General features: G+C 39.9%; 4 protein-coding genes across 4 annotated transcripts; all 4 read right to left on the bottom strand.

Moving 5' to 3' along the window:
• Window positions 1-240: 240 nt before the first annotated feature.
• On the bottom strand, window positions 241-5,487 carry LOC134619116 (cytosolic sulfotransferase 3-like). Its single transcript, XM_063464859.1, has 7 exons — window positions 5,346-5,487; window positions 3,244-3,372; window positions 2,637-2,737; window positions 2,433-2,559; window positions 2,247-2,344; window positions 462-636; window positions 241-353 (listed from the first exon to the last, which is right to left on the bottom strand). The coding sequence occupies exons 1-7, from the start codon at window positions 5,482-5,484 to the stop codon at window positions 241-243; spliced, it is 882 nt and encodes a 293-aa protein (XP_063320929.1). The 5' UTR covers window positions 5,485-5,487.
• A 3,373-nt stretch (window positions 5,488-8,860) lies between these two features.
• LOC134619113 (cytosolic sulfotransferase 3-like) lies at window positions 8,861-11,655 on the bottom strand. Its single transcript, XM_063464858.1, has 7 exons — window positions 11,511-11,655; window positions 11,031-11,159; window positions 9,948-10,048; window positions 9,736-9,862; window positions 9,542-9,639; window positions 9,092-9,266; window positions 8,861-8,973 (listed from the first exon to the last, which is right to left on the bottom strand). The coding sequence occupies exons 1-7, from the start codon at window positions 11,647-11,649 to the stop codon at window positions 8,861-8,863; spliced, it is 882 nt and encodes a 293-aa protein (XP_063320928.1). The 5' UTR covers window positions 11,650-11,655.
• Window positions 11,656-15,251: 3,596 nt separating this feature from the next.
• Window positions 15,252-17,705, bottom strand: LOC134619111 (cytosolic sulfotransferase 3-like). Its single transcript, XM_063464853.1, has 8 exons — window positions 17,597-17,705; window positions 17,034-17,172; window positions 16,794-16,922; window positions 16,614-16,714; window positions 16,321-16,447; window positions 16,140-16,237; window positions 15,868-16,042; window positions 15,252-15,794 (listed from the first exon to the last, which is right to left on the bottom strand). The coding sequence occupies exons 1-8, from the start codon at window positions 17,687-17,689 to the stop codon at window positions 15,682-15,684; spliced, it is 975 nt and encodes a 324-aa protein (XP_063320923.1). The 5' UTR covers window positions 17,690-17,705; the 3' UTR covers window positions 15,252-15,681.
• A 3,354-nt stretch (window positions 17,706-21,059) lies between these two features.
• On the bottom strand, window positions 21,060-23,071 carry LOC134619241 (cytosolic sulfotransferase 3-like). The gene is made up of 7 exons (XM_065469672.1): window positions 22,972-23,071; window positions 22,724-22,852; window positions 21,990-22,090; window positions 21,697-21,823; window positions 21,517-21,614; window positions 21,245-21,419; window positions 21,060-21,172 (listed from the first exon to the last, which is right to left on the bottom strand). Exons 1-7 carry the CDS (start codon window positions 23,060-23,062, stop codon window positions 21,060-21,062), a joined length of 834 nt encoding a protein of 277 aa, XP_065325744.1. The 5' UTR covers window positions 23,063-23,071.
• Window positions 23,072-24,937: the final 1,866 nt, after the last annotated feature.

Raw genomic sequence — 24,937 nt, 5'->3', positions numbered from 1 at the left:
ATATATTAGAGAGTCTTTTCTCAGTCCTGGGATTGTAAAACTTCAACCTCCTCAATCCCTGATCAGAGAGTGTCTATTTGGAAATAACCAAAATGTCTTTTAGTCTTTGTGAATGAGAAAACAATCGTGATTGCTGGCCAGCAAAATAAAGAAAGTATATGGCACTGAATGCGGACATGTGTGTGGGCACTTCGGTCTGAACATCATCACTTCAGATCTTCGTCACACCCAGTGGGGCCTCTAAATTTCAAAGCGAAACTTTAGATCAGGATTCTTCATCTTCTGCTTGTAGTCTTCATCAAACTTTTCATTTTGGGCCACAGTGAAGTGGTTCTTCCAGTCACCCACTTTTCCTGAGAAAGGAGAAGATTTAGAGGATTTGATCAAACTCATGATAAATAGATCAGATAATGTTAAAAAAAAAATTGAGAAAAAAAAACTTCAAGCGCATACAGTCCCACCTTTTCTCATGAAAGGAGACACATTGTGGTTCATAGTTTTGACGGTGGAGTAGTTGGTCATCTTGTTTTGTTTCATGCTGTCAAACGTCACACTGGCTCTGACTCTTTCCTTCTCTTCAACTGACGGGGACAAACCAAGGAAGGAACACAGTCGGTCTATTTCTCGTCCACAGTCCTGTTCACGTTAAAAAGCTTCAGCATGAGCCTGGTTGTGGCCAAGTAGGGGAGATATTTTCTTTTCTTTTCTTTTTCTTTTTTTTTTGAAAAGAGGCGTTATTATTTCAAACATCTTTATGTGCTAATATTTCTGTAGGTTTTCTAGAGTTAATGGTAAATTTTGGGAAGCTATTTTCTGTACACATGTTTTGCCAAGAACAAGATTGTGCAATGCATGAGATGGATTCCATCATGACAAAAGATCTCATATCTGCTCTGTTACGACTGTTGTCGTAATTAACATATGTAAATTTGAGTGTGCAGGTGCTCCTCCGTGATTGGTGCATCCAGGGTGGATGGCTCGCACCGATTGGCTGAGGACCTGGAGGCAGCGGATAAGAAGAGACCGCCAGGGGCTGCCATGTCATTCATTCTCCGCCCAACCCAGCCGGCAGACCGTTCACTGTGTCACTATGTTTGTTGAATGTAAGAGCATGTAGGGGTGGACCGCCTTTTTGTTTGATTAGTTTTCTCCTGTTTTTGTTAGGTAGGGAGGAAAGTACTTGTCATTTGGTTTAGTTCTTTTGACTAGGTAAGTTGTACTTACTCCTGAGTTAGGCTACCCTTTGTTTGTTGTTTTGGCCTTGGTTTCACCCTGAAGTTATAATATGCTCCCTTCCTTTGTTTAAATGCACTTATTGTAAATAAATCACTGTCACAAAGTATTAAGTGTGTGACGTGCTGCTTGGGGTTGGACGGGGATGGATCACCCTTTATGTTGTGGTCTGGCCGCGCCTAGACGGGCCATAACAGCTCCTACACTACACTATAACATATTCACTAGTAAACTAAACAGTTTTAACAGTGTACTATAGTTTATGATTAAATGATAAATGTGTTCACCTTAGGCAACTGCTAAAAAAAACCCCACAACTTTGATACTCAAAAGCTAAAAATGAAAACAAATTTAATAAATACAAAGTTTACATAGTACATACTTTTTACTGTGTGCATCACGTCCATCAGGACTACATAATTTCCTAGTTACTTGATGTAGGATTACTTTGACCATCAGTTTTTCAGGAAGCAGGAATGAGTTTATGAACCAAACAGAATCCATATCAAAGCTCGTGCACAGTACTGCCAGAAAATAAATTAGCTCCAGGTAAGCCAGAGGCACAGCAGGGGAAATTCACAAGATAGTCCTTAATTAACTGAATGGAATAAAAGTGGAAAATTGTTACTTTTGACCTCTACTCAAGTATACTTTTGAGGAAAATTATTTGTACTCCAAGACATTTATTTTTAAGCTACATTCACTAATAATTTTGTCAGTGTAATTGTGTTTATGTAAACTATAGCTCTACCAATTAATAATTGTAACTATAGCACATTACCGATGGCTTTTAATATGTAAAAATATAATTGTAAAGAGTATGCCACTTTTCAAGTCATTATTGAGCCAAAAACAATAATAAACAAAGAAAGGATTAATTAATTTACATCAGGAGCTAGACCTGCAAGATGTTTCACCTACTCGCCGTTTCTATTCTTTTGCCTCATAAAGTATATAGTTTTAGAGATTAAAAAATTCAGATTAAAATTGCACATAAACCCAACTCACCGCACCTCAATCAAATCTTCATAGAACATGAAATGAAGATTTGAATAAGTGTGCTTTTTCTCCCACCAGCTGTTCACGTGATCATACCATGACCCAAAAGCCCCTGGAGCCACAGAATATACAAAAGAATGGTTACACAGGAATTGAGATGATATTCAACTTTCTTTACACCAAAACTACACTGAACTCACTCTTCCCCTCCATGAACTCCTGCAGATAGGAGCTCCAGTCTCCTGGTTCTGGCAGGGCACTGTTCATGCGTGCAAAGTGGAAATAAGACACTACATTGTCCTTTGCATTACGGGCCACATAGATTATCTGTAGAAAGATGACACTAAATTATAATCTGTGGGTTTCATGACTTGCTCATTATTGTAGGTACAGATATGTATTACCCTGCAGCGCTGCTTCCAGAACGACTGTGGTACAAACTGGACCGGTAGATGTGTTTTAATGAGACGAGGAGTGGTGGGAAGTTTCTCTGCTTGTTCTGTACCTGAGTGATAAAAAGGATTAGTTTGTGTTCATAAATTTTGAAGTTCAAGCTAAAGAGCTAAACTGCATAATCCAGTAATAATTCTCAATGTTTTACCAATATAATCTATGTAAAGAACATTGTTATAAAAAACATTGATTATAGCTGTTTTAAAAATTAAATAGCCGGTAAACACTTTTAGATATCTGAAATGCAGTGACTGTAATGACTTGTATATGCATTATACAAACTTTTAGTTAGACTTTTTTTTCATTCATTCAGACAAAATAAAACAGGTCTTGTTTTATATGTCAAAAGTGCAACAAAAGCTTCTAAATGAAACACTTGCCAGCGAGACCAGCTGGTTGGACCTGCAAATGAATCTATAGGAGCATTTAGAGACTGTTCGAAATAATCTCTGAAGGTCCTAAAGATCAAGTGCTCTAAATAAAAATCTACATGTGTTTTTTGTTATGGTATGATATGGTAGATAACATTTGAGTGACCATGAACACATTATTTAACACCTGTGGGTAAACGAGGTTTGCAGATCTCCAGGAAGGGTACTCTATCATTAAGAGGGATGGATGTTTGACGGTCTGGACCCAATTGTCCAAAATATAGAAGATCGAGGATGTAAGACACCCATGTGGTCCCTAAGAGTGAAACAGATATATACTGTTCAGTGAATTATCAACCCAAGATAATATAACCTCTATAATCACATTTACAATCAACACACTCAGTTAGCATCATTTTAATTCTTTTTGAAGAGCTTTAAAAATAAAGCTAATATAACTTACGCACACACACATGCACACACACAGTCCACAAATTTGGACTTTGCGAAGGCCGTTTCAGAAGATTAATGTTAGTCCTCTTTATCTATTCCAGTTTTAATGTGTGTTTGGGATCATTGTGCTATTGGAACACCCAAGAGGGTACAAGTTTCAAACATCCAGCTGTTAATTTGAGGTCAGATTGAAAAATTTTGAATTCTTTATTATTCCATCCACTTTGGGAAGCCTTCAGATTCAGTTTGAAGGTAGTAATTCTGCGGCAGGAGGTTCTTACTGGGTCAGACCCCTGTCAGCCCATGGCAGTGCAAAATTCACTTCACAGTCAGCAGTGACACTGGTGTTCCAGCAGTTCCTGAATATCCTCACCAATTTCATCCCATTTGATGACGACAGTCTGGTTGTCATGGTCCGTGGCTCTGTGTCTGAGGAATGTTTGGGATGCCCCGGTGGCCAAACCCTCTGGTTGGGCCGTCACCATCACACCTGCATCCCATTCAGGTGATTACCAGAAGGACTATTTAACCCTGTAAAGACAGCTGCTCCACGCCAGTCCTTTAGTCACCCCTCAGTAGTAACTTGGCTCCCCGCAAAGCTTTGTGCATGTTCAAGTATTGCATGAACTGTGTTAACTCTACCTCCATGTGCTCAGGTTACTGTCCGGCGTTTTGTGCCTGCGACCTGCCTGTCCTCCTGCCTGCTTGGATCTCAGAGTGTACCACCTGATCTCATCTCTGCCTCCTCTGTTTGACCTCCCACGTACACACTTCCCCTCCGAGTCCCACGGTCTGGCTCTGATCGTAAGCCAGATTGCTCTAGCCCTGCCTTGTTGTGTCTCTCCATTCCCCTGTACACTAGTAACCTTTTCCCCTTTCTGTTGCAGCCTTCTACGGTCCTGATCACGGCTTCACTGTGCTGTGATCCCAGTTTTCTTCAGTTCTGCAATTAGCCTCTCACCTCCCTTGGTTATTCTCGGTCACCTTTTGTTGAATAATAAAACTTGTACTTGCTCGTACTGAAGTGTATTGAGTTTGTTTTTGGGCCCCACTTGTGTGCGTGAAAATTAGGTTCATGACACTGGGTCTTCTTCCAGACCCTGGCAAAGTGGTAACACAGCCAAATAACTTGTACTTACATACGATTGTTTTAACTGATTATCTTGGATTCTGTGGTCATCTAAAAATTGCTCCAATAGACTTTCCCAACTTCTGTAAATTTGCAGTTCTCCTTCTTAGATCTTCACTGATTTTCTTGGACTTTCCCATAGTTCGCAAGTTTGGTAAATCCAATGAGTGCTGTCAAACAAATCCTTTTTTTATGCTGCAAAGACAAGCTACCAGTTGCAGTTAATCATGATCAGTAACAAGAAGTTAATAGTCCTTGGCCTTGTCAATTTGAAAGATATCTTAGAATATTCAGCACGACTTAGTAAACGCTTTAAGTGAGTGTATGTATATATTTGAGCCTGTGTTTCTACTTTTTACCAAAGCAAATGGATTAGAGAAATTCCAATCAATTCAAGGTTGTGCATTTAATTCTTGCTTTTTAAATAATTAAAGCTGTATGTTGTATAATCATTTTACCCTGGAAAAAGAGTATTTAAAAAAGTGATTTAAGCCCCAAATTACCATGAAATTCAGTCCCATGATTGATATATGTAAACTTCTACCAAAGCTATGTCTATAGGTGTACATCAGCAAAGGTGATGGTGATTGTTAATGTTACCAAGTGGGAGCATATACTTGGCCAAAGATCCTTGAGAAATATCATATTCACTAGCTTTCAATCTCTGCTGTTCACTAATGCATATAAAATCTGTCTACCAAAGTTACCTGCTTTAGGGTAAGTAGCAATAAGAATATCATCTGGTCTTGCTTTGAAGTTCTGTAGATTATCCCAGTTGTCAGTAAACTGATGGACCATGCAGACTCCGTGGAAGTCAAACATTTCTGGCCGAGGTGGCACCTCCATCTGTTTCAATTAATAGCTTTTTTTCTAAATAGCTTCCTGAGTTTTCTTTCTGTATTCTCATGTATCATCTGTCCTATTTCTGACTGCTTTATCACCTGATCATCTCTGCTCCTCCTTCCGTGATTCTACTCCACAAATCAGTAACCTTCACTATTTCTAGCCACACCACACTTTGTGCACTTGCTTTTCAGGGTTCTGGTTTTTCCTGTTCATCTCTGGATTCTGCCTCAACAAGTTTTCTATGTTTGTTTCTCTTCCTGGTTTTGTATAAATGTTTAGATCAGGTATGGTGCCATACAATTCTGCAAGCTTCATGTAGTTCAACTCGTTGTTTATGCGTATTTCTCAGAGTAACCTACTATTAGTTCTTGATTTTTTGGAATTCTATATATATATTTAAGTCATTGAGTTTAGATTATCCTACCTCCACTGTGTTGTTGTCTGAAGTTGTCACGGTACTGGGTCTGGTGACCCAGTGTTTGTGTTGCTGATTTCATATTCTTTGATTATTGTTATTCATGGTTTGGGTTATCTTAATTTCTTAGGTTCTTAGTAACCTTAGTTCTCCCTCCCTTAGTGTTTATCTTAGCCTGTGTATAGTCTCTGTTCCTGTGCCTTCCTCGTGTTCCACGTTTCATGTCAAGTCACCCTTGTCTCTACGTTCCCTACGTCTCCCCCAGTCACTGTGTTAAGTTTGCATGTCTTGAGTCTGAGTTTTGATCTCTGTGTTTCCTGTTTTGTTTTAAAGCTCGTTGTCCCACGTATTCATTTTTGCATCCTCCCCGTCTCATTATGTGTGATTACTCCCAGTTGTGCTCCCCTCCTGTGTCGTTGTTGTGTTGTTATTCCATATGCTATGTGAGTTTCTCTGTGTTTCTGGCTTCCATCTCTGCTAGTTTTCTAGTATTTATGTTCTTAGTTTCTAGTTTACGTCTGTTCTTTGTGAGTTTATTTTTTGAGTGTCTGCACAGCGCAATAAAGCTGCTTCTTTATCCTTCTGTGTCTGTGAGTCCTGCGTTTGGGTCCTCATCCTGCCTGCAACAGCACTAAACACGACAGAAGTGATACCTGATAAACTGACCCTGGTGAAAATAACAGTTAATATTTCATCATTAGATTTAATCCAATTAATCATTGCATGTTTATTTTTAATGCAGAACATATGATATTTTTAAAAAAGCCAAAAAAACAAACAAAAAGAAAAACATGTTTTCCTGTAGAAGTTTTGCACTGTGCATTTTCTCATTTAAGGAGACACCTTGTGGTTCATCACATGAACTGTCATTTTGTTTTAATTTGTATACTGGTTCTGACATTTTCCTTCCCCAAAAGGAAGGAACACCATTGGTCGATTTCTCTTTAAAAGTCCTGCTGACATTAAAAAGTTTCAGCATCACTCCTGTTGTGATTATGCAGAGAAATGGTTATTAGAAATTTATTATTCTTCAAATCAAAAAATGGATTTCATAAAAAAGTATTACACTCTCAATAAAGCCTTACTTGAAAAATATTTTTAATTACAAATAAAAAAAAAATACAAATCTTTTAGAAACTGCAATTTCAATGGATTCAATAATCTAATTACAAATATAGTTTTCTTTCTAAAATTTAAAATGAAGTTTCCACTAAATATACTTCATTAATAAAACCACTGTGTCCAGATGAATTGAATCAATGTTTTGAGGCTAAAGAAAGAGTTATTAGATGTTGAAATACTCCCTAAAGCTGAGGGAAAGTAAAGGTCTTTTCAATATATATGCAAAATTTACCCCTTTCATGAGTATTCGTGCCCTAATGGATTTTTACATCATTCCCTGAACACCTAGACTTTTGTTTGTTGTTTGCCTTTTTAATTTCTCCTATTTGAGTTTAGTTGGATCTTGTCAGAATAAAACTAACAATCGCCTTTAAACAGAAAGTGGTTTTAAAAAGGTGTGCTGATATGAGGATAATGGGTTAACTTTACAGCATACCACAAAGTTGCCATTATTTAACAAAGTTTAAAACATGTTATTGAGCAGAATGAAGGTGCAGAAAAGCCAAAAGTATAATATACCATATACGATAACACGCGGTGTCAGACAAATCATACCTCACCCAAATTTTTTTAAAGAATAGAAGCTATCATATATAAGTTGGTACTAGGGATGGGTACCGGTGTCCGGTGCCATCATGGCACCGGTTCTGACATAAACGGTACTAACCAGACCGAAAAGCAGCGCACATTTCGGTGCTTTATTTCGGTGCTTTTTTTTCCTGAGCTGTGATGACTTTAGATTTTAGCCAATCATTTTACGTTTCCGAGGATAGTAGGCGGGGCCAGGCACGTACGTTCTTTTAGAGCAGAGCTACAGATCAAAAATATCCAAGGCAAAGCGGTCAAAAGTCTGGCTGTACTTCACAGGAAAATATGCAAACTCAGCAGCCTGCAACAAGTGCTTTAAGGTGATACTGTGGTACTGTCAAAGGAGGTAACATCTCGAATCTGATGAAACACCTGGCGACGCATAGCGTTTTTTTAAAAGCCGAGAAATGCGCCGTATTTGATAACTTGCTGCGAGACCTCACACCGAGCACATCTACTGCGGGTGTGGTGCCTGTTATCGGAGTTAGCAACATCCCCCAAAAACCCGAAGAGTAGAGTCCTGGCCCCTAGCCCTGCCAGTGTAGCAGAAATGATGACGGATGATGATGGCAGCAGCAGCCGTTCTTCTCTGCGTGAGTAGCTTAATGTTGTTCATGTGTAATTCACGTTGAGTACGCTAACCACGTTATTACATTAATGCATGTAAGGTGAACTAGCAAACACCGTTGTAGTTACACGAGGCTGTCTTCTTGTTTGATGGCAGATACTCCCTTCACCCTGGCCAAAAAGGTTAAAATGACCAAAGAAAAAGTGGAAAACAGTTAAACATGAGAGGTTTTTGGACAAAGTTGGTGTTTTTTCCATTGTTTAAGCACTGCTTCCAGCCAAGAGTGATACCATATATGCCCCATAGCTGCAGAAAAGGCTAACATTGTTATATTTTTACAAAAAACAGCTGAACATAAGAGGTTTTTGGACCAATTTTGTGTTCTCCATTCTTTAAGCACCGGTTTGAGCACCGTTTAAGCACCGGCACCGTTTCAAAAGTACCGGTTTGGCACCGGTATCGGATAAAACCTAAACGATACCCATCCCTAGTTGGTACTGTTTCTGGAAATTGTTCTGTTGGATTTATCATTTCTGCAGGACAGCTCAGGGTTGTGAACTCTGCCACAGGTCTCTATCACCTACCTGAAATTTAGTTCGTTTAAATTTCATATCAAATTTGGCTTATTTCTTAACTATTTAATCACATATCAGTGCAGAGTTCCATCACACCCAGCTGGGGCTCTAAATTTCATAATGAAACTTTAGATCAGGATACTTCATTTTCTGCTTGTAGTCTTCATCAAACTGCTCATTCTGGGCCACAGTGAAGTGGTTCTTCCAGTCACCAACTTTTCCTGAAGAAACAGAGAAAATAATTCAGGTTATTTGATCAACCTATTAATAAATGCAGTACTCAGTTCTCAGAACAAACACAGAGGGGAAAAAACAACTTTTAGGTTCAGACATTTATACCTTTTCTCATGAAAGGAGATATAGTCTGGTTCATTGTATCGAAGGTGGAGTAGTTGGTCATTTTATTTTGTTTCATATTGTCAAAAGTCACACTGGCTTTGACTCTTTCCTTCTCTTCAGGTGATGGAGACAAACTAAGGAAGGAACACAGTCGGTCTATTTCTCGTCCACAGTCCTGTGTGAAGTGTTATTTTATATTTCATTTATATGTTCTTCAAAGAAAATGATGCAAAGGCAAAGAATTTGAAGTTAAAATAACAACTGCATGATGTTTCTTTTGGTAAACATAGAAAGCGGGTCCCACAGACTGGAACACCAGACGAAGGCTAAGTGTTTCCTAAAAGCTATTTGATCTTTCAGCAAGGGCAACGTGTTTATTAACAAAATCAAGACCCTTTTAATGTAATGAGTTTTGTCATAAATGGCGTACTTTAGCACAGCTCATGATACCTCAATCAAATCTTCATAGAACATGTAGTGAAAATTTGAATAAGTCTCCTTCTTCTCCCACCAGCCATTCACATGGTCATACCACGATCCAAAAACCACTACAAACACACAACAAAACAAAATGGAGTATTTATATGGGAAATAAAATGAAAACATGGTCTCTTCCCTCTATGGTAAAACTACATTGAACTCACTCTTCCCCTCCATGAAGTTCTGCAGGAAGGTGCTCCAGTCCCCCGGTTCTGGCATTGCACAGTTCATGCGTTCAAAATGGAAGTAGGACACTGCATTGTCCTTTGCATTGCGGGACACGTAGACTACCTGCAGAACCAGACAACAACAAGTTCTAATCTGTTTCATAAATCCCACGTCTCTATGGTTACAGGTATATATGCATGAATTTTACCCTGCAGCGCTGCTCCCAGAAGGACTTTGGTACAAACTGGACTGGTAGATGAGTTTTAATGAGACGAGGAGTGGTGGGAAGTTTGTCTGCCAAGTCTGTACCTGCAAGGTAAGAATGATTGGTTTGCCACTAATAATGTCACGGTTCTGGGTCAGTTTGACCCAGCATTTTGAGTTTCTTATGTTTTGGTTTATTTTTTGCATTATGGATTATTTTCTGATGCTCTTGTGCTTTGTTGATTATTATTAGAATTCTATGTTTCTGTTTACTCGTGTTTAGGGATTAGTTCTAAGGGTTTGTGTCTCATGTTTAGTGTAGGTTCAGTTCTGTGTCTGGTCTGCGTCTTTGTGTAGTGGTTTCTTGTTTCCTGTTTTATTGTGAAGGTCTGTGTCTCATGTGAGTGTATTCAGTTTTGCCTGCCTTGTCTCGTCAATTACTTCCAGCTGTGTTCCCCACCTGTGTGTAATCTCCCTGTGTTCTTCTGTGTTTATTTAAGTTGTGTCTTCTTATGTTGTAGTTGCTGGTCCGTCTGTTAACCTCCCACGTTTTAACTGTGAATCTACCGTGCTTCATCCATGTGTTCTCCCTGCTGTCTACCGTCATATGCCTCTGCTCATCCTCCTTCATATTTGTGTTTAGTAGTTTAGTTCTCCCAGTTCAGGTTACCTTTAGTTCTATTTGCCATTTTCAACTTCTGTTTTGTCTTACAATAAACCTCCTTCGCACCTCTACGAGTGCCTGCAATTGGATCCTCCTTTATTTTTCTCCACACGGCTCATTCCACTCGCTGTGACAAATAAGTTGGACTTTGCTAGATGCCAGAGGTCAACATGGCTAAAAGTCCAACATTATAGGGCAAATTTGAGATGTTTTACATTTACAGTGTTTGCACACTGACAAATAACCAAATCTAATTATCAAGCAAAAAAAAAAAAGAAAAGAAAAATTGCACTTGATTAAGAATTATATCACTCTGTTGAGACAACAGCAAATGAGAAACACACTGGGTGAGGTTGTATTTTAGCAGCTGTCGTTTCAATGTGTGACACACAAAAATTTATGCAATCAAAACTGATGTGAGACCTAATGGCAAAGGGGGTTTGCATATCTCCAGGAAGGGTACTCTGTCATGAAGAGGGATGGAAGTCTGACGGTCTGGACCCATGTGCGCAAAATACAGAAGATCTAGGATGTAGGAGACCCATGTGGTTCCTGAGGTTGAAGCAGATAAAACCATGCTGTTCAGTGGGAAATATAGCAATCCATGAAATGATTTATTTTTAAAAAAGAAAAAAAATATAGTAATTAGCTCTACACAAGCCTTCTGTCCTTAAGCTTTATTTATACAGTGTCTTTCAGCACAACATTCAGCTCTACGGATTTAACTTGACGAGATAAAAACTATTTTTAAAGCCAATAAAACACACAGAGAGATAAAGAGAGTCTAAAATAACTTCCAAGGCTTTGATTTGAGTTTGAATCAATTTACCTTCACATGTCTTCACTTTCTTATGTTCACCCAGGCTGGCACAATTCTGTCTATAAAGGTTAAATTAACCTTACCTGCTTTAGTGTAAGTAGCAATAAGAATATCATCTGGTCTTGCTTTGAAGTTCTGTATGTTGTCCCAGTTTTCTGTAAACTCTTTGATCATGCCAACTCCATGGAAGTCAAACAGGTCTGGTCGAGGTCGCGCCTCCATGTCTTGACTTTTTGACTTTTTTTTTTTTTTTTTAATTAAAATACCTAATAGTTTTTATTCCTTACTTTAAAGTGTCTTTCTCACATTTAATGTAATTTTTAGTCTGCTTTACTGTTTTACTCTCTGCTCCTCCTCCATTTCATAAATTGGTAACCTTCAGTACCGTAATTATACCCTCAGTGCACTTTGCTTTCTAAGGCTGTGTTTTAAAAAAATTTTTAGATCACGCATTAACCCGCTCCCTCTTTCCATCTTTATTTTTATAATATCTTACATATTTGATATTAATAGGATTAAAAAGTTTCTTATCTAACTAGATGTCAATCATTTAGTATAAACTTGGTTAAAAAGGAACTTATATCAACAGTAACACATCAACAGCCCGTATGGTACTGATTAATGATTAGTCAAAGCACTGACTGCTTCTGAGAAAAAGGCACAGGCACAGTGCCAGCAATAAAAACTTGCACAACAGCAGAGGTGAAACATCAATATGAAGGCTATTATGTTTCATTTCCAGCTTTTGTCCTACCCGCTTTCAATCAAAAACACAAACACAATGACACTAAATCTTCTATTAAATCGCAGTTTGGTTTGCCCTCTTTCTCTCCTGCCTTAGGTGCCACCCTTTGCACCTGACCCCACTCAGTAGTTAGGCACTGAAGTAGTAAAGCTTGGTAGGGAATAGCCACCATGGAAATGAGCCTTTTATGACAACAACTGCGCTGCGTTTATTGCCTCACTCCTCATTGACACTGAGGAAATTTGCACCAGCCAACATGTATGACAATTTCCCAGCCGTTCTAAAAGCTGCTCAAATTAGCCTTGCTTGGATTGGAGCAGAGTGCAGTGATGGTAGTGAGGGAGGAAGGCAATATTTGATTATTGTTATGGAAAAATTCTAGTTTATCCTCACATTTTCTTTATGTGTTTAGAATCTCACTGTAGGATTTGGTATAACCTTTGTATGCTTAGATAAAGTGTGCATGTGTCAGTATGACCTCGTAAAAACTGCTTAGCTCGGTGTAACAATGTTTTAATGTGTTATCCGCTAACTGTTTTGCTCAGAAGGATGAAACTCAGGGCCAGTGCCAAGAACTTCCTGGCAAAAGATAGTAGGGGTTGTTCTCTGTCCAGCCAGGACAGAAACCTGCTGTGTGTGTGTGTGTGTGTGTGTGTGTGTGTGTGTGTGTGTGTGTGTGTGTGTGTGGTTGGGGAGGCAGAGCTGGCATGACTGCGAACTATAATGTTTGATGTGTGTGTTTGGCTCTCCTGCGCGCAGTAATAAATAGCTTGACCACAGTTTTTTCCGTGTTGCAGACTTTATTTACAAAATTCCATGACATTAATGAGCAATAACTTAAATTACTTGGATACAGCTTAATATCATACTCTGTGCAATATTGTCTCTTACTTGTACTCTGTAGGAAGAGTCACATTTTTTTACCATTATGGCCTGTATTTGTATAGCACTTTACTTAGTCCCTAAGGACCCCAAAGCACTTTACACTACATTCAGTCATCTACCCATCCACACACACATTCACACACTGGTGATGGCAAGCTACATTGTAGCCACAGCTGCCCTGGGGCGCACTGACAAAGGCGAGGCTGCCAGACAGTGCTGCCACCGGGCCCTCTGACCACCATGAGTAGGTAACAGGTGAAGCGTCTTGCTCAAGGACACAATGACTGAGACTGTCAGAGTCGGGGCTCGAACCGGCAACCTTCCGATTACAAGACGAACTGCCAATTCTTGAGACACGATCGCCTTACTTTGAATATACATTTTTTGTAGTTTTAATATAGTACTTTTTTAATGTTTGTTGTAAAAATGACTGTATGTTTTCCCTTGCATCTTAAAATCCAGTGAAGATGTAGTAATATGGAGGTAGTGAAAGAGGACATACAGAGGCTGTTGTGACAGAGTAGGGATGCAAGGGATAGGGTGAGGGATAGGGATAGGTTGCAACTTTAAAAAGAAACACACACACACGCACTTTTCCTAGTTTTTTATAGCATAAGTGGAAGCTAAATTTGTTTTTTTATGGTGTATGTATTATAGTTTCTTCCTTTATCTAATAGAGTAACTGTAAAAATGTCATTGCAGCTGCTGATGTGTCTGGCGATGATCTGTGTGCTTCAGCAAAAAGAATCTATAGATCAGCACATCTTTGTTAGGATGTTTGTTGTTATTCACATGTGCTAACTTTTGTAAATTAGAACCAGTTATCATGTTGGACATTGTCTTAATATGTGGAGCATGGGGAAAATATAGCAATGTTAACAACATTACATAAAGCAGATGGCAGTGATACAATGTTAGTTATGTTTTGGTGTTTCTACATAGTGAAGAACACAAACACAACTAGCTCTGTCTTTTCTCTCTCATGGAGTTTTAAGATAACTTTAGCCTCAAACAGAAACTACTGATATAAAAGTTAGAACAAAATTATACCGACCTGATGAGGATGAGTGGAAGAAAATGTCATTGTCTTCCTATAGTTCTGCACTTGGCCACACCTCCTACAAAGCTTCTGAGCCCATTTTTGAGGGAGTCTATATCCAGAGAAGTTGCCACTTCAATATGGACTGCTCATTAAGCCAGGCAGGTAAAAATGACATCATACCTCTTCACTGTACTTTTTCTACTTTTCACTTCAAAAGGCCCAAAATAATCAACTTCAATCCAAGTAAAGGCTCATTTGGTGTAACTCTTTCAGAAACAAGTCTGCCATCTGCTGGCATACTGACTGAATATTTAGTCTTCAACAGATGACACAATTTGAGATTTTCTTTCTAAAGGTGCCAGTGATCCAGTGTTTCTCCTGCAGCTTTGATGCTCAGACTCTGTAGGCATGGATGACCTGCTCAACCAACTGTCTACTCTCCAATGCTTACAATGGCTAAACTACAAGATCCAAGCACCAGGATTCACAAGTGCCTCAGGATCTCTTTCTTGGACAAAGATGAAAGACATTAGTGTTGTATTTAAATTGTACTTGTTTCATTTTGTTTTTTCATGCTTTCCAATATATTATTATGATCTTTATTTCTAGCACACTTTATGTTGCATTTTTACATTTCTTGGGCATTATGAAACAGTGTGTGTTGCTTTAATGTACAACTTTTAAGAGATGGAGGTTCAGACTGCATGAACATTCATAATCTGTCATGGTCTCCAAGTTTCTTGCACTAGCCCACCTTTTCCCCCCTCTTTCTCTCTCTCTTTGCTAGCAGTGTTTGTATGTTTGTGGGATCTATTTTTATCTTCCCATCAGTGGCTCTTCCTGATTCCCCACCTTCCTGCCGGCTGGTCAGTGAGTCACTGATCACATTCACCTGCGGCTCGTTAGATAATCAGGCTGTCTACTTAAGGCTGGAGTCAGGTATACACTTGGCTTCTGTCATAGTTTGCTGTTCATGTTTGGCTTGGAATAACTTTCTATGCAGACCTCTCTGTGTTCTCTGAACCCTGTGAGCATAAAATGACATTGTGTTTGCAATCTACTTCTGTTTCTTGATCCATATTTGCATACTTTAATCCTCTCGTTCCTCAATCCAGTGCTCCAAGCAGAGACGCTTCTTTTAATTTTTTTTTTTTATTTTAATTTTTTTGACAATATAGAAACCGTAGGCTGACCGTAGCCCTGCATACTTGGGACACATTCTCCAAAAATAATAATGACTGAAAGATAATTTGAAATCTTTATTCTTTTTCATCTTTATTAATGACCTGCTTTCGGGTATATTGCAATTTGTGTATCATCTAGCTCAGCCTGAAATGTTACACTTAAATCACTGATGAGAGAGAGGGAGTCACTAAGTCTTTCACAGGTTTATAGTCAGGACTTTTTCTTTAGGCCGATCTTTTGGAATGTCAGTTTGTAAAATTAAGGTATTTGGAGTGTTTATTATTCCACTGTATAATTCTGTCACATGTATGCCACAGTTTATTTAGATGAGATCTTTGTAATACACACTCCACAGCAGTAGCTGCATACTATATCCAGTCTGTATGCCTGCCTCTGTTCAAATTTCAGTGCGGAACTGAAGTGTGGGATCTTTCATCTTCTTCTTGTAGTCTTCATCAAAAACTTCATTCTGAGCGACGGTGAAGTGGTTCTTCCAGTCGCCAACCTTTCCTGCAGAAAAATAATAATAATTCAGGTATTTTTCCTAATGTTACCTGATGCATCACATTACTGTTCACTGTACCTTTTCTCATGAAGGGAGAAATCTTGAAATCCATAACCGGGGCTGTAGAATAGTTGGCCATCTCATTCTTTTTCATCTTATCAAACTGGACTCCACCTGAGATCATTTTCTTCTCCTCGGCTGAACGAGACAAACCGAGGAAGCTGCAGAGTTTGTCTATTTCCCGTTCAGTGTCCTGGAAACACATCATGGAATTAATCGCAGCATTAAAACCGCCTGGATGAGAGCATGAGAACATGCAGAAGAAAGTGCAAATGAAGAAATCAGATTACCTCAATCATATCTTCATAGAACATGTAATGTATATTTGAGTAAGTCTGTTTCTTCTTCCACCAGCCATTCACATGGTCATACCAGGAGCCAAACACCACTAAGATCAAAGAACAACACTTAAACAATGAGAGGAAAATATCTACACCTTACGCTAAGGACAACTGTATTATTTATGCATACTTTGTCCTTCCAAAAATCTGTGGAAGTAGTTATTCCATTCTCCAGCCTCTGGCTCAACCGCATTCATGCGATCAAAGTGGAAATAAGACACCATGTTGTCCTTTGCATTGCGGGCTACATAAACGATCTGCAGAAGATGGGAAAAAGAAATCTTAAACTTTTACCAGAAGTAGACACTTTGAAGCTCCCTATTAGGCTTAAAGGTTCAAGTTACACCTGACATGCTGCCTTAGATTGCACTGTTATCAGTACTATTATCAGCTTCTTGAAAAACAGGACACAGGTTACTGTACCCTGCAGTTTTGCTCCCAGAAGGACTTTGGCACAAACTGGACAGGAAAATGAGTCTTAATGAGTCGAGGGGTGGTGGGCAGCTTGTCTGCCAGGTCTTTCCCTGCATGGAGGGGTGAACATGGAGTAAGGAAAACAGGTAACATGATAATATAACCATAGCAACATGACTGATTGGTAACCTGAATCCAAAAATGGGATGACAATCTCCAGAAAGGGTACTCTTTCATAGATGGGGATGGTTTTTTGCCTCTCTGGACACGTCTGACCAAAATACAGCAGGTCAAGGATCTGAGAGACCCATGTAGTTCCTAGAAAGAGAGAGCGAGAGAGAGAGCGAGGCAAATAACTTGATCCCAACACTGACCTCTATACACACATTTTGATGAGCTATAAAGTTTGTGCACGTTTGTTGGACTGACCTGCTTTGGGATATGTTGCAATAAGTATATCATCTGGTCTGGCCTGAAAGTTCTGAACATTCTCCCAGTTGTCTGTAAAATAGTGAGTCATTGAGACTCCATGGAAATCAAACAGCTCTGGTCTGGAAGACAAAATTGCCTTTTGGGGAAAAAGAGAAAAGACAAAACAGACATCTGAATGTGTGAACAGCAACTGCAGGGATTTGACTGTGGAGAAGAAAAAGAGAAACCAGTGTTGGCAGTTGTGGGTAGTGAAGTCAGATTTGTTTCTACTTCTGAGTGACACAACAAATGATTAACAGCACAAAAGTACACAGTGTGCTCAGAGATCAAGTCTTTGGCTGAACTCAACAAAAACACTGGTGCCAAGTGACAAAAAGAAGGTCTTAAAGCTTCAAACATTAGAAAAATAAACAGAATATAGATTGCTCCTACGCGCATTTAAAACCGCTTTCTTTTTTAATAGCTCAGCCTCACATGCTTAACAAGAAACAAACTCCACAGCAGGAAAGCAACCTGTAGCTAAAACAATAAACTGTTTTGTTTAGAGATACCATACATACCGTTTCAGGATTAAGTGACATGTTCATTGCTGGTTTCTGCCTGGCTTTTGGTGTTGTAAGAAAAATTCTCCCTCTTTTCTGGTTGCATAACATACCATTGTTAGCTGGGCTCACTTCCACATGTAATCTGAAAGCCCCGCCCCTCTGGTTTCAGATTTCCTGACCCTCTTGCGGCCACATTCACTTTAAGCAGGCTTGGCCAACTCCAGGCCTCGAAGGCCGGTGTCCTGCAGGTTTTAGATCTTACCCTGGGTCAACACACCTGAATCCAATGATTAGTGTATTACCAGGCCTCTGGAGAACTTCAAGACATGTTGAGGAGGTAATAGCCATTTAAATCAGCTGTGATGAATCAAGGACACATCTAAAACCTGCAGGACACCGGCCCTTGAGGCCTGGGTTTGGACACCACTGACTGAAACACACAAGGGTCATGGAAAGAGAATAAATGTATGAGAATCCCCATTTAAAAATGAAAACTCATTAAGAAAAGGTTCGTTTGACTTTAAAATGACAGCTTTGAATTTGAGCCACAGACAATTTGAGCTTCCCTTTATTTGTCAAAAAAAAAGTGTCAAAATAAAGGATGCCTTTGAGGGCGTAGTGGCCCAAAAACAAGCAAGACAGCATAAAAGTTAGAAATTTAAGAGCAAAGACAAATTTAAAGGTTAACATCTCAGTGGATTTAGCATTGGTCCCTAGCCTACATCTCATTTCTCTGTTCTTCTTGTTCTAGCCTCACTGCAAGCATTACAAGCTTGCAATATATCTGCTTCATTTCTCATTAAATATCACGCAAACCACCTGACCATGAAACTGCTTGTTAGTCAGTTGTCTGCAGTGGCGGTCCTAGCCTGTTTGGCGCCCTGCCCTTTCGACGGGTTGTTTGTGAGACTTTAAATCATCAAACTATAAAATTTAAAATTTAAATTGTTATTGATCCCTTTATCCCTAGTCCTAAAGTGTATATTTATTTTCTTAATCTTCTTATATTTATTGTTTGTTTACTTGCACTGCTGTAACTGGAGCCTCGTCGTCTCGTCTCTCTATATACTGGACTGTATGTAGCGGAGATGACAATAAAGTTTACTTTGACTTCAGCAGCAAGCAGGCGCACCGAGGGCTCTCGCGCTCACTTTTCGCATACAGAATTTCGAAAAAAAACATCGGTGCAAATTATAAGTCTGTATCATAATGTCTGGTGTTTTCGTGTTTGTTGGTTTGTTTTTATTTTGTTTTATTTTGCGAGTTGGTTATTAGATGCTGCTCCAGCCACCCAGAGAATCCCCCGCCGCCCCACCCTCTCCTCCCTGTGCCGCAAGCAGCAGGCGCACCTCGCAAGCGGAGTGTGCCCTTACTCCCAGCAAATGGGCGATAGAAAACCGATCGGTGCCTATGCCATCCCCAGTATGCGCTGGCATGACGTCGGGGCAGCATGAGTACGAACAATTTTTTTTTTTTTATTTTTTTTTTTTGCCGATGCCCGTGATGCCGCCCCCCACCACGATGCCGCCCCGGGCAACCGCCCGTGTCGCCCGTATCAAAAACCGCTACTGGTTGTCTGAATAATTTTGAGCTTCTGAAAATGAAGGTTGTGTATAGAAATGGAGGTAATTCTTACACAGTTTAGTTTGGGCAAGATTTCTTGAATTGAAGCTAAAAGCCTGAACTTCGAGCGCATATTTATGGTTTGATTTACTATCTGCTGCAGTGATGTACAGAGGCACAACTACAAAGCTAACTGTAGCTTGTTGGTCTGGAAACTTCAGAAAATTAATTACATTTTCTGAAATTTAAGAAAGTGCCTCAAGCTGTTGTTTTAGTTTTTTTTCCTAATGGCCAGTAGGAATTGACTCCTCTAGTCATGGAAAGAAGTCCTTAAAGTGCATGAAAAAAATCATCTTACTGCTCACATGATTCCACAGAAGACTTACTAGGCATGGATGGTATGCTAACATGTTCGATAGAGACTATGTCTGTAACATATAACCAGTACTGTCCAAAACTGAGGGGGGGGGAAATCTGCTGTTAATCTAATGGTGCAGCCTGTCCACAAAGACTACAAATTAGTTTGTTTAGCTTGAGGTGTACCCTGATGTAGAAATTCTTAGGCTTCCCCCACATCCTAAATCCCAGTATAACCCCTGTTCCCCATGCTTTTGTTTCTGCTGAGTCAGGCTTTGGTACTTGGTCTACATTGCCTTGTTTTGACAGAACTATGTTTTCTGACCAAAATACAGCAGATCAGTACCGTAGATAACCGTTGTGTTTCCTATAAATGTAGTGTACTAAAATTAATGTGTTGGTTCCAGGCATTCAAACATGCATCTATTCAAAATGTATAATGCAAAGCAAATTTTGTCACTGATTCATATAGTAGTACGACAGGCCTAAACAAATGGAACAAACTGAGTGATGCAACAAAAGGGGATCAAAAGGGGAGGGGAGAAGCAAGGGGCCTAGAAAATAGAAACAGCGGACTGGAGGTAATGTTCAAGATGGAAATGGTCAGCAGCAGTACTCAAGTAGGTTGTGGCATTTAAACAAAGGTCAGGGTGCCAAGAAAATATGCCCACACATTTTTTTCCCACTCTCCAATTTTGGTGAGCACGTACAAATTATATCCTCAGTTTCCTGTTCTTAGGTGATATTAGTAGCGCCCACTGTGGTCTTCTACTGCTTTAGCCCATCTGCTTTGAAATGTTGTGTGTTCGGAGATGCTCTTCTGCTTACCTTGTCTATAACAAGTGGTTATTTTAGTGCTTTCCTGTTAGGTTCAATCAGTCTAATCATTCTTCTCTGAGCTCTCAACACATCAACATGTCATTTACACCCAGGTAAGTTTTGCTCAATGGCTATTTTCCTTTTTTGTCTCTATAGATATTTTGCTGGAAAATCCCAGTAGTTCTACTGAATTACTTAGACCAGCTTAGCAACCATGCCATTCTGATTTTCTTTTTAAACACAGAGTTGCTGCCATGTGATTGGCTGATTGGATCTGTGCGTTAACGAGCAGTTGAACAGATGTACCCTAATGAGTGAAGCGAGTGTGTAATAAGTATAAATCATGCATTCATGTACAACTAAGAAGACTACGGACAATAATGAAACAATAATGAAACTGAAGACAGCTGTGATGCAACATCAAAGTATGCCAACTGCAATCAAAACCAGAAAAATGAAGATTCAATTTTGGTCAGATTAAGATCTTGTTTTGTTAAACAGTATTGTTCAGCAGTATCTGTTTGATCTTTTTTTAAAAGTCAAGACAGTATGGGTTGTTTTGGGCACATACATGCCTTAAATATTCACTGTCAGAGATGACATTGCTGTTAACTTAACTGATGATTCATAAGTTTGTGATTTGTAAGTTTATTTATTTCAATAAACAGATCAGCACTTCTGGCTTATTTCATACTTCGATTTTTTTCATACTATATCCAGTCTGTATGCCTGGTTCTATTCAAATTTCAGTGCGGAGCTGAAGTGTGGGATCTTTCATCTTCTTCTTGTAGTCTTCATCAAAAACTTCATTCTGAGCGACGGTGAAGTGGTTCTTCCAGTCACCAACCTTCCCTGCAGAAAAAAATAATAATTCAGGTATTTTTCCTAATGTCACCAAATACACCATATTACTGTTCACTGTACCTTTTCTCATGAAGGGAGAAATCTTGAAATCCATAACCGGGAGTGTAGAATAGTTGGCCATCTCATTCTTTTTCATCTTATCAAACTGGACTCCACCTGAGATCATTTTCTTCTCCTCGGCTAAACGAGACAAACCGAGGAAGCTGCAGAGTTTGTCTATTTCCCGTTCAGTGTGCTGGAAACACATCATGGAATTAATCGCAGCATTAAAACCGCCTGGATGAGAGCATGAGAACATGCAGAAGAAAGTGCCAATGAAGAAATCAGATTACCTCAATCATATCTTCATAGAACATGTAATGAATATTTGAGTAAGTCTGTTTCTTCTTCCACCAGCCATTCACATGGTCATACCAGGAGCCAAACACCACTAAGATCAAAGAGCAACACTTAAGCAATTAGAGGAAAAGTCTACACCTCACGCTAAGAATAACTGTATTATTTATGCATACTTTGTCCTTCCAAAAATCTGTGGAAGTAGTTATCCCATTCACCAGCCTCTGGCTGAATCGCATTCATGCGATCAAAGTGGAAAAAAGACACCATGTTGTCCTTTGCATTGCGGGCTACATAAACGATCTGCAGAAGATGGGAAAAAGAAATCTTAAACTTTTACCAGAAGTAGACACTTTGAAGCTCCCTATTAGGCTTAAAGGTTCAAGTTACACCTGACATGCTGCCTTAGATTGCACTGTTATCAGTACTATTATCAGCTTCTTGAAAAACAGCACACAGGTTACTGTACCCTGCAGTTTTGCTCCCAGAAGAACTTTGGCACAAACTGGACAGGAAAATGAGTCTTAATGAGTCGAGGGGTGGTGGGCAGCTTGTCTGCCAGGTCTTTCCCTGCATGGAGGGGAGAACATGGAGTAAGGAAAACCCTGAAATGGGAAACAGGTAACATGATAATATAACCATAGCAATATGACTGATTGGTAATGTTAGAGTGAATTGTTAAATGTTTGTCATTTTTATGCTTACCATCCATTTCTACATTGTAAAGCAATTCCACAGTCCCCCTCCCCAGATTCTTGAGTTTTTGGGTGAGGGGCTGTAGGTTTGATTACAGACACATCCTATCTGGAAGGTCTGTTTGATGTAAGCTTCCTGCCCAGCAGGAGGTCTCTCACACACACACACACACACACACACACACACACACACACACACACACACACACACACACACACACACACACAGTGCCTCGTCTTTGTAACCAAGGGGGGTTAAGAGGGGAGGTACGTGTTGTAAACTATTGTGTGAACTGTAACAGTTTGTCAATAAATAGCTGCGAGGGAAGCTGCTCTTTGAAGGACTTTGGGCTGGAGACAGGTTAGGAGCGTGAGCTCCAAGAGCTGGTTCTTGACCAAAGGCCTCCCTTGCGCAAGTAATCGATCGAACGCTGTTGCCTTGTTTTCTTTCATGATAAATAAGTCTCTAGAACTAGCGGGGTTTGTGGGAACAGACCCAACAGGTAACCTGAATCCAAAAATGGGATGGCGATCTCCAGAAAGGGTACTCTTTCATAGATGGGGATGGTTTTTTGCCTCTCTGGACACGTCTGACCAAAATACAGCAGGTCAAGGATCTGAGAGACCCATGTAGTTCCTAGAAAGAGAGAGAGAGAGAGAGAGAGAGAGAGAGGGGCAAATAACTTGATCCCAACACTGACCTCTATACACACATTTTGATGAGCTATAAAGTTTGTACACGTTTTTTGGACTGACCTGCTTTGGGATATGTTGCAATAAGTATATCATCTGGTCTGGCCTGAAAGTTCTGAACATTCTCCCAGTTGTCTGTAAAATAGTGAGTCATTGAGACTCCATGGAAGTCAAACAGTTCTGGTCTGGAAGACAAAATTGCCTTTTGGGGAAAAAGAGAAAAGACAAAACAGACATCTGAATGTGTGAACAGCAACTGCAGGGATCTGACTGCGGAGAAGAAAAAGAGAAACTAGTGCTGGCAGTTGTGGGTAGTGAAGTCAGGTAGTGCTTCAAGCTTATTTCTACAAGTCCTCTATAAAGAGAGTGACACAATAAATGATTAACAGCACAAAAGCACTTGTGCTTAGATATCAAGTCTTTGGCTGAACTCAACAAAAACACTGGTGCCAAGTGGCAAAAAGAGGGTCTTAAACTTTCACATTTTGTCAAATGAATTGATTATCGATTGCTCCTACATGCATTCTTGCATGCAAACTACTTTCTTTGTTTTTAGCTCAGAATTACATGCTTAACAAGTAAAAACTCCATGAAAGGAAACTGAACTGTAGCTAAAAAAGATACTAAAACAGTTTTGTTTAGAGATATCATACATACCGTTTCAGGGTTAAGGGACATGATCTGGGTTCTGCGCTGCTTCTCTGAATGTATTACTCCCTGACCAGCTGAGTGTTTTCTACCAAACGTCTGGTTGCGAAACACACCACTGTCAGCGTATGCGAGCTTTGCGTTGCTATGTGAAAGTCCAGCCCTTCCCTCTTGTTCATACAAACCCAAATCAGAAAAAGTTGGGACAGTATGGAAAAGTATAGAAATGAGTGATTTCTAAATTTACTTTGACTTGTGTGTCATTACAGACAATATGAACACAAAATGTTGTCATGTTTTGTCTGGTCAACTTCATTTCATTTGTAAATATACATCCTTTCCTGTCATTCAGACCTGCAGCACATTCCCAAAAAGGATCCAGTTGTGGGGCATCAAGTCATGGGCCTTCTTGTAGTCAATCCAGGCGGTGCACAGGTTGTTGAGCCAGGGTTTGTAGTCTCTGCTGCTCTGTCTACCAGTACCTGGTGTTTCGCTCCACTGATATTGATACTCGTGCCAATTCCTTTCTGTGCCCGCTCATGTTTTGAGCCATATGCCTATTCATCTTAGCCGCTATGATACCTGGACAGGAGCTTCCATGTTGTACTGAGTCAGGTTATTGGCTGGTAGTTAGATGGGACTGATCCATTCTGGGGATCCTTGGGCATCAGGACTTTCTGACATCAGACGCCATTCTGGGTGTCTCTTATTGACTAGCAGCTGGTTCATTTGTGCTGCTAGAAGTTCATTGAGTGCAGCTGGCTTCTTTAGCCGTGAACCATGTCCAGGCCTGGTGCTGTCCAGCTCTTCATACTTAAGACCCTTTCTTGGATGTCTAGCACTGTGATGGTTACTGGACCCTGCTCAGGGTAACAGCCTCCCCGGACCCTGTTTAGGGAGGTTGCTGTGGTCTGCTCTTAGATTCACGAGCCACTGAACATTGTTGTTATACATAGCATCCTTGTCCCATATGCTCTTCCAGTATTACTCCATCTCCAGACTTGGTCGTGCTGCTGTTCTCATATTGTTCCCCTGCCACTGAGAATACACCTTGAATGGTTCTGTGGAGAACAGCTGGTTTATTCTATTGCCTTCTATATCTCTGGTATACCTATTCAAGCGGCTGGCCAAGGCTGTGTGAGTCAGACTTCACCAGCACCTTTCACCATGGGTCACTCTGGAAAAAGAATGAGTCCAGCCCTTCTCCAGGAGTTTGGTTCCAGGACCCTTATGTCGAGGTGAATCTAACTATATCTAGTTATCTAGGTTTCTTTCCTGCTAGCAAGACAGTTCACTTCCCACAAAACAAAGTCTGTGATGCTTTGGGGCTGTCAATATGCCTAGCCCTTGCCTTTGCCTACTACCCAGATTACACTGACCC

Source organism: Pelmatolapia mariae, linkage group LG20 (genome assembly GCF_036321145.2).
Source record: "Pelmatolapia mariae isolate MD_Pm_ZW linkage group LG20, Pm_UMD_F_2, whole genome shotgun sequence".
NCBI classification, from domain to species: domain Eukaryota; kingdom Metazoa; phylum Chordata; class Actinopteri; order Cichliformes; family Cichlidae; genus Pelmatolapia; species Pelmatolapia mariae.
This window is presented reverse-complemented; position numbering and strand designations above follow the sequence as displayed.